General features: G+C 43.1%; 1 protein-coding gene across 1 annotated transcript in view; it reads right to left on the reverse strand.

The window, feature by feature from the left end:
* LOC119331881 (ABC transporter C family member 10-like) overlaps window positions 1–5,225 on the reverse strand; it is a 6,620-nt gene extending 1,395 nt beyond the window's left edge. Inside the window, exons 1-9 of the mRNA XM_037605059.1 lie at window positions 3,897–5,225; window positions 3,377–3,697; window positions 3,217–3,303; window positions 3,016–3,093; window positions 2,692–2,946; window positions 2,244–2,408; window positions 1,832–2,126; window positions 705–919; window positions 304–609 (exon numbers count right to left, since the gene is read on the reverse strand). Coding sequence (XP_037460956.1) covers window positions 304–609; window positions 705–919; window positions 1,832–2,126; window positions 2,244–2,408; window positions 2,692–2,946; window positions 3,016–3,093; window positions 3,217–3,303; window positions 3,377–3,697; window positions 3,897–5,225 — 3,051 coding nt within the window. The remainder of the gene's footprint in view (window positions 1–303; window positions 610–704; window positions 920–1,831; window positions 2,127–2,243; window positions 2,409–2,691; window positions 2,947–3,015; window positions 3,094–3,216; window positions 3,304–3,376; window positions 3,698–3,896) is intronic.
* Window positions 5,226–9,021: the final 3,796 nt, after the last annotated feature.

The following is a 9,021-nucleotide window of genomic DNA, read 5'->3' on the forward strand; positions in this document are numbered from 1 at the left end:
CTAGCTCAGCTTCAGGACGTGTGGCCATTGTTTGAGTTCTCCTCAACTAAAATTTGGGTGCCTATTTCTTCAATCAGTGGAAAGTTGTCTAGTTCCTCATAGGCAATCTAGGTTTTCCATGAGAAAGGCCACTTGTCATTTCAGATTCCTCTAATTCAATTTATCCGCCCAATTTTGTTAATGTCCATCATGATTAAACATTACATCAGGTTCTTTTGGTGTGATACCTTATCATCATAATATTATCTGATCATTTGGCAAGATGACAAAAAGCAACACCGTCAGCTGTGTGTAGAGTCTTACCTCCCATATTTGTTCATCTGAGAACTGCCCAAGAGGGTCTAGATTGTATCTTATTGTACCCTGAAAAAGTGTTGGATCTTGTGGAATGATACCCAAACGCGAACGCAGGTCATGCAAGCCTATCGTACTGATGTCCACAGAGTCTATAATTATTTTCCCTTCAGCAGGTTCAACAAGACGAAACAATGCACCAATTAATGTAGTCTTGCCACTTCCTGTTCGACCAACTATACCAATCTTATCTCCACCTTCAAACTTGCAAGTGATTCCATGTAGTACAAGGGGAGCATCTATCCTATACCTGATCTGTTGAATGAAAATCAATTGCATACATTTTTAGAAGTGTTAATAGGATTATTTTACCCTGTAAGATGTATGTGTAAATATTTATATCTGATTACCTTCAAATCCCTAATCTCCACATTGCCATTTTGCGGCCAATCCGGTAATGGTCGATTTTCTTCAACAACTTCTGCTGCTTCGCTTTGTATGTCCATGTACTGGTTCACCCGTTCGACCGAGATTATTTGATTCGCAAGGTTGCATTGGAATTGAATAGAGAAAACGAACGAAATATTTAGGGAAAGACCATAGGACAATGCCATTCCCACAAAACCTGTGCGGGTACAGAAGCAAGGAATTAACTCTGCTATTTGTAATGTTAATATTCATAATTGTATAACTGTATAGTACCAAATACTTTATTTAGTTAACTTCGGCACACGAGCACTAGGACTTGAACTGCATTTTCATATATACATAAAATCATCAGAACAAGTGGTGGTTTGAGAAATATACGGTGTTTTATATTCACCGTATTCCGCCCAGCAGAATGCAGCAAATATACTTTTCTTCTAACAATAAATATTATTACGTCAGTTCGTAAATAGATGGCATTATAGAAAGCATTCGGTCAAATTTTTGTAACTGTGACTACTATTATATGAGAAAGTATTTGGACTGCTAGGTCAAAATACTATCATTAGAGTTTTCATCAATATCATTTGCATACTATAACTCTCTTATAGTTTTCTACAACCATATATACATATAAAACGTATTCCCTCCGTCCTTAAAAGAGTGTACTTCCAACTTTGTTGGAATGTCAAACACTTTTATGTTTGACCGTATTTATATAATAATACACCAACGTTTATGCCATCAAGCATTAGATTCATAATAAAATATATTTTCATCATATACCTATTTCGTTTCACAAACATTGATATATTTTTGCACAAACTCGGTCAAACTTTGAGATAGTTCGACTCACCAACAAAACTGGAAGTACACTCTTTCAAGGACGGAGGGAATACCATTCAAATAATTCTGTCGGACGCCTATGTCATGTTAACACATGACCTATTTATGGTGAATATCAAGTAAGTTCTCATTACAAAAGCGTGTCAAAAAGCCAATGAAAAGGTAGAAACATTTACATGGCAATGCATAATATTTATCGCAAATCAGATGCTACTCAACTTTGTCCAAATCTTTGAAGCAACGTGGTGGTTATATAATTGCTTACCAGGGCTAAAAGATCCTTGAGGAAGAAGGGCCATGACAAAGGCAGAGAAAGAAAGAACTGCGGCACTCATTATCTCCAGACGCTGAATCAACCATTCAGTTGCTGCAAAATTATAGAAATATGGTCTGGCATTCTTGTCGACAAGATCCAAATTTTTAGCAAAGAAACGATCTTCTTCCTCGAAGGCCCTTATTGTTATAGCCCCCGAAATCGATTCACCTAAATGATTTGCCAGAGCAGACTTGGTAGTACCATTGATCCGCATCAATTCCTTGGCCGAGGCTAGATAGTACCTCTGCATGACCAAACATAACAGGTTTCAGTTAATGAGAACAATGAATGCAAAAATATCATTGGCATGGATACATAGACATGAAGCTTAGCCGTGAAGAAACAAAATCATACCAATTACCTGCAACCAAATTGCCAAAACTATCATTGGCACGGCTATGAACAGAACTTGCCATGCAATAACAACCAATACACCTAAATTGCTATATGCATTAAAGATGGCACCAAGGCTAAACACAAACGAAAACGGAACATCAAGGTCAACGAGGCTCAAATCTGAAGAGACCTGCATGAGAACAAAAAGGGAACGAGTTAATCTTGGTGTAGAACGTAATTGAAACTTGTTTTACCATTCATTTAAGAACACTTACCCGGCTAAAAACCCTTCCTAGAGGTGTAGAATCAAAAAAGGACATTGGTGCACGGAACAGTGAATTGAGTAGCTGGGAAAATAAGGATCTTGATGACTGGATCCCAAGAACGACAACTAGTAAAAATCTTGATAGCAAGAAGAATATCGTGCAAACTCCGATAATAATGTACACATAAACTAACTTCAGCGTGCTAACATGAGGATTTTGGACATTAGCAGCCATCCATGAGTTCTGTGTTATTTGCCCAGCTATGAAAATTATGTGAAAAAACATACACAAAGAGAAATACAGGAAGCCTTTGCGCTGGCGCAGGTAAATCATATAAGGCTTAACACCTGCGTCCCCTGTTTCTCTTTCCTCTTTCTTGATCAGTTGGTTTTCCTGTGATGGCTTCACAGACTCTGTATTTCTGCTTCCATGAATATCATCTTTCAACTTTTCTGATACTTCCTTAGACCTTTGTGGAGTTATGTTTTTATTAAGATCCGAAGTACCAATAGTATCCTTATGGGAATTTACAAGGCTTATAAATTTTTCACAATCTGTCAATAGATCTTGATAAGGCGCAGACCGAATAATCTCTCCATCTAACATTAACTGCCAAAAATCATCACTAGTTTTAGATGACATCAAAAAATACATAAAGATAAATACAAATCAAAATACATCATAGAGACACAAATATCGTCATATGGTGACATTTTTGAAGGGGGAGAGTACCAAAATGGAGTCAAATACGGGTAAAAAATCCACTTGGTGCGTCACCAAAAGGACAGTCTTGTCTGATAGAGCACTCATGACATATTCCTGTTACAAAAAGCTTTGTAAAAAACGATAATCAAATAGTAATATGGTAGGCATATGCTGATATGATCCTTACATTGAAGAGACTTGTGGCTGTATGTGCATCAACAGCACTGAAAGGGTCATCAAGAAGATAGATATCTGCATTTTGGTATAGTGCACGAGCAAGCTGGACCCGCTGCTTCTGACCACCACTAAGATGTACTCCTCTCTCTCCAATCTGAGTACAATCTCCATATGGCAACATTTCAAGGTCCTTGACCAACGAGCACCTCACGAGTGTGTTGTGGTATCTTTCCCCGTCCATCGACGATCCAAAGAGAATATTGTCTTGCACAGTCCCAGATTGGATCCATGCATTCTGAGAAACATATGCTATTTTCCCGTAGACTTGGATCTGAAAATTTTATGCAAAGATCAGGAATTTGCTGCTTTTATGAAAAATGAATTGAATAACATAGTTCATGTTGGCAAATATTGTCAAGCATAATTTTCATACATAACTTCACAAACCGAACATGATGTCTTTTAATCATGTTTAAATTCCTAATATGGCAGCTATTGCATTAACATATGATGTTAGTAAAAAAACATACCATGCCTTCAGTTTTGGGGACCTCTCCAAGTACAGCAGCCAAAAGCGTCGATTTTCCTGATCCTACCTCTCCACAAATCGCAATCTTTTCTCCACCTTTGACTGCCAGATTTATATTCTTTAGAGTTGTGTTTGATGTATTCTCATCCCACGAGAAGCTACACGAATTCATCGCTATAGGTACAGGGTAATCAATGCCAACATAGGATTTTTTCCTAACCTGCCCATTTAGCTCAGGTGCATCAAGGAAGTTTGATATCCGAGTGAACGCAACCTTAGCTTGTATCACAACGCCAATAACTTCTGGTATTAACCTTACTGGCTCTTGCACAAGACTTAGAGTTGCCACAAAGGTGAAGACATTGCTAGCATCAAGAGGGATTTTCAAAAGATAGCATGTCAGAAAGGTCGCTGCCGAAACCCAAGTCGGTGAAGACCAGAACAGGAAAGCGTTGTATGTCCTCCTAAGCTGGAATGCTGACAACCACTTGTACTCAACCTCTCTCAAACCCTCAATGACCTTCTTGAAGTGAGCTTCCCATGCATAAAGTTTCAAGACCTTCATATGTACAAATGACTCGCACATGGCCTTCAATCTCACATCTTGTGCTTCCATAAGTTTACTCTTAAATTTGTGTTGCAGTCTGGAGAATGGAATGTTACACAGTATGATCATAATGATGATAACCAAGGATGAAATCATTGCAGCACCAACCACATTGTATAGAATTGCCATGGCAATGCAAAGCTGAACACTTGTTGACCATGTTTGATGGAACCAGTAAGGGAATTCCCCAATCTGATACGCATCGACAGTCACATAGTTCATAATATTTCCAGAAGAGTGCTTCATTTTTGCTGCATTTGATAGCTTCTGTTGTTTCTTGTAAATAGCTGCTGACAGGAATGACCTCACCTGCAATCCTAATCTCCGAGTGCGGAAATACCATTGTCTCTGTGACAATGATTCACAACATTTGCAGATGAACATTAACCCAGCAAGCACACAGCCTTCGTATTTAAAGCTCCCTTTCCCACGTGACACATTGATGAATGCCTTGAGAATTATTGGGCCTGTTGATACGGCAAGAACCTTGAGCAAAGCAAAGAAACCCGAGACTAAGATCGCACGCTTGTGACAAGAAACAATAGTCCATAAGAATGATGGTGTGGCATGTGATGGCGATGGCTTCTTGCCATTCAGCTCCTCCATGAACATCAAGTACTGGTTGCGTGCTCGATCTGTGCCACCTAGAAGTGGCATGTCTTTGTCTTCAAGGGGTTTCTTGTAGCCCACCTTTATTAGAGGATTCAACCACCAAAATGACATCTTGCTGAAAAACCCAGCTTTAGCAAAGGGAGTCACCTGACTCTCAGAATCAGCTTCCTCTTCGTCTGAAAAAAATTTAGCTTTAGCAAAGGTAGCAGAAGTGATGTTCTTTTCTACTGCGGCACAAGGGACTGCCGGCGACGGTGGGGGCACACGGCGCTGTTCCGTGTGTATGCCTTTTTGTTCTCTTATTACGGAGGCAGCGTTATTCAGATTACCTCTAACCGTGGATCAAATTATCCTTACAAAAATAAAATCAAAATAGAAATACCTAAAGATGAGTTGCCCAGAATAACCCTATAATCAACGGTGGATATCATCTAATACTTTTAGCATATATGACTAGTAAATTGCACCGTAAAAGTCCTCAAAAAATATTTAGCTTTAGCAAAGGTAGGAGAAGTGATGCGGCTAGCCATGAAGCAGGAGGAAGTTGAGAGAGGATTTACTTGTGAGGGAATCCATCTGCGCGTGCAACCTCTATTGCTTCCAAATGGATCAACTCCTGTCGTATCACTGCGCTAATCATGCATTAACGTGAAACTAGTTAGGACAAAGAACATATACTCTATCTTTATGAAGAAGCAGACAAAGAACAGATACTACAAATACTGGAACTGGAGCAACATCAGAGAGTCCAAACCGCAGGAAATTATCCAGAAATTTGAATGTTTGCTCCGAACACAATGATCATCAACTACCTTGTTAATCCATGGGAGAAGAAGCGCAACTGCAAGAACTTTTTTTTTTTGGCTAGAAAAGATCGACAGTGCTGGCCTCTCTAGGCTGCTGCTAGCTGGTGAGTAGTAGCGCCCTCCTCCTCATCCAAGGTCCGTCAACGACCTGTCCAAGGTCTTTTTCTTACTATAAGAACAGCAATGTTAACGTGCCATATTTTCCGGAATCTCAGTCATATGCTGAGAATCAGATCTTATTTAACCTATTTAGGGGTAGCCACCAGCCTTATATTAATATACACCAAGTGGCTCCATATTTTTTATACACACTAGAGACGACTAGCAAGATGTTGCTTACCGAATTTAGTTGTCTTCTAGCAGTTATGCAAACGCTCACTAGTAGACTTGTTAATTGCGACTTGTGAGTCTTGAATATGTTAGAATATAAGTTGGGTTAAATATAAAGATAAGAAGATAGAGATAGAATTAGTTTAAACCACATGTAACTTGTCTTGTATTCCAAGTCTCTACCCCATCATGTACTCTATATAATCCTCCACGAGGGTTAGATCAATACAACAACAAACATTAGTCATCCTACATTTTCCACATGGTATTAGAGCGGTTAGTCTCACGACGTCGATCCTAGGACCTTCCTCCACCTCCACAGCGCGCCGCCCCCGGGGAGATCAATCTCCTCTCCCCGGGGGCGCGGCACCCGACCATCAAAAATGAGTTCGGTTCATTAGATTAGTTTAGATCAATATCTTGATTTTCCTTCTGATATTTCTTCTTTAGCCAAATAAACTTCGGCGATCTCCAATCCAGCAGCCGGACGGCGATGGAACGGCGCCATGGGCGCTCCTCCGTCTGTAGCACGCGGCATCAACCTACGATTCATGATCCGTCACCGATCCATGCGCTGGCCGCTAACCCCGCCATGGAGCAGTACGATATAGCCAGCAGCCCAGCAACACATCCACGAGCAGATGCATGTATCAACACCAGCTCATCTACATGAAGCCCGTCCAGCCTTGATCGATCGGCGCGAGCATGTCTGTGCAACAACCAGCTACGATCCGATCAAACCGTCGACGAGCCAGCCGCAAGCAAGTCCGAGTCAGCACCGACTGCAGCGAGAGGCTACGTTGCACGACGCGTCGTTCTTGGTTCACAGGAGGGCATAGATCATGCGGTGATTTCCATCGCGTACGAGTACACGGATCTCCCGACGGCGCAACCAGCAACTCCTTCGAATCAGCGGTTCAGCACCGAGCTACCCATCGCCAAGCGCCAACAGCCGCGTCGACTACACTCACGCAAGGAGCAGCAAGGAACACGGCCATGTGCGCATGCATACGTGCATGGCCGAACTCACAAAGACGTCCATGCGTACGCGCATGGCGTGGAGCCTTGGACTTCAGCCACGCGCCTTCTGCAAGGGTCGAAAGGCAACGACACGCAGGTCTCTGCGATCCGCACGTGGGAACAATCACCATCGTGATCCGATCTGGCCGACGACCACAACACCTAGCCGCATGTCACTGCGGCGCCGGACACCGGGAAGGCCCATAGGTTTTTGACTTCGAGGCACGCGCACGAACGCGATTTTCACCAAGCCGACTCCATCGACCTGTACGACTAGCCTGGCTGCCAGCCAACATACTTCATCGAGCACACCTATGAGAAGCGACCTCAACATGCACTGTCCACACGCCAGACTGGTGTGGAACAAGATGCAATCTTCATGGACTTTTCCGGCACGGCACGGCATCGACACATCGTCGCCGCGAGGGACGCCTTCAAGCGTCATCATCGTCGACACGCCGCTGCAACGCCATTGCCGACACCTCATCGCCAAGGTCTTCATCAACATGGTCTTCACCAACATCTTTCTTAACACACCGCCACAAGATGGACACCTAGCGTCCTCTGACAGAGTTTTCTGCAAGACGCGCGTCGCGACGACGGCAACGACCGTGTCATCCACGACGGCACGACTGCATCGACACGACGTCACTACAGTGACGACCCTACACGGCCACACAGTTCTGGCAAAACCGATGTGTGCTCGATGGGCCTCCTCCGGTCTTGGCAAAACCGTCGGCCCTCATCGCCGACGGCACCCTCTGACATCCGCAAGGTGCATCGTCCACGTCTACAGCTCCGTCATAGCGTATTTTTTTTGCGCCTCCGGCTTAGTGTGGCTTCATCATCCACGACGACTACACCATCGACCACGGCTACATCACCATGATCGGCTACCTCGACATCGACATTAATGGCTTGATCTACAGCAACACATCGGCAACAACTCAAGTCAACATTGTCCGCGTCGCCACCAGCGTCCACGCCACTCTCGCTGTGATTGCGGGAGGGAATAAAGGAGAGTTCAAGGAGGCACCAGAAGGGGATGCAGTCACAGCCCTAGGTGCTGACCCATCACTCATTAGAGACGCAGTTGATGATGGCGCAACGAAGAAGATGACGGAAGCACAATACTTCAAATCCAGTCATCCGCTTCACTCCCGCTATGACTGAGGGGAAATGTTAGAATATAAGTTGGGTTAAATATAGAGATAAGGAGATAGAAATAGAATTAGTTTAAACCACATGTAACTTGTCTTGTACTCCAAGTCTCTACCCCATCATGTACTCTATATAATCCCCCATGAGGGTTAGATCAATACAACAACAAACATTAGTCATCCTACATTTTCCACATAATATACTTGCAAATGGAATCCCTCCAGTGCCACATTTTGTAGATCAAAAGGATTTTTACCCTGTTCCATTTCATAGAAGCCGAGCAACATCCAAGTCCACTCTTACATGCCTTTGACAGGCAACTACCACATCTATCAAAGCAAAACCAGCTAAAGAAACACCCTTCAACTTAGAAGAAATAACAAATCCTACAGCTGAGGTGAGGTGACACACAACAAGCAGAGATACATCTGAGCATAACAATGCCGCGCCTCGCTGCCGCCCGTGATCACCGGCGTCCCCGGCCCCAGCTGAATTGTGGTTTCTTCATTCCTTCATCGTCACCTGAGCTGCGGAGCTTCCACTATCTTTGCTCCCATAAGGAGCAGGCACTTGTCAAGGATCTGCAAGTT

Source organism: Triticum dicoccoides, chromosome 7A (assembly GCF_002162155.2).
Source record: "Triticum dicoccoides isolate Atlit2015 ecotype Zavitan chromosome 7A, WEW_v2.0, whole genome shotgun sequence".
NCBI classification, from domain to species: Eukaryota; Viridiplantae; Streptophyta; class Magnoliopsida; order Poales; family Poaceae; genus Triticum; species Triticum dicoccoides.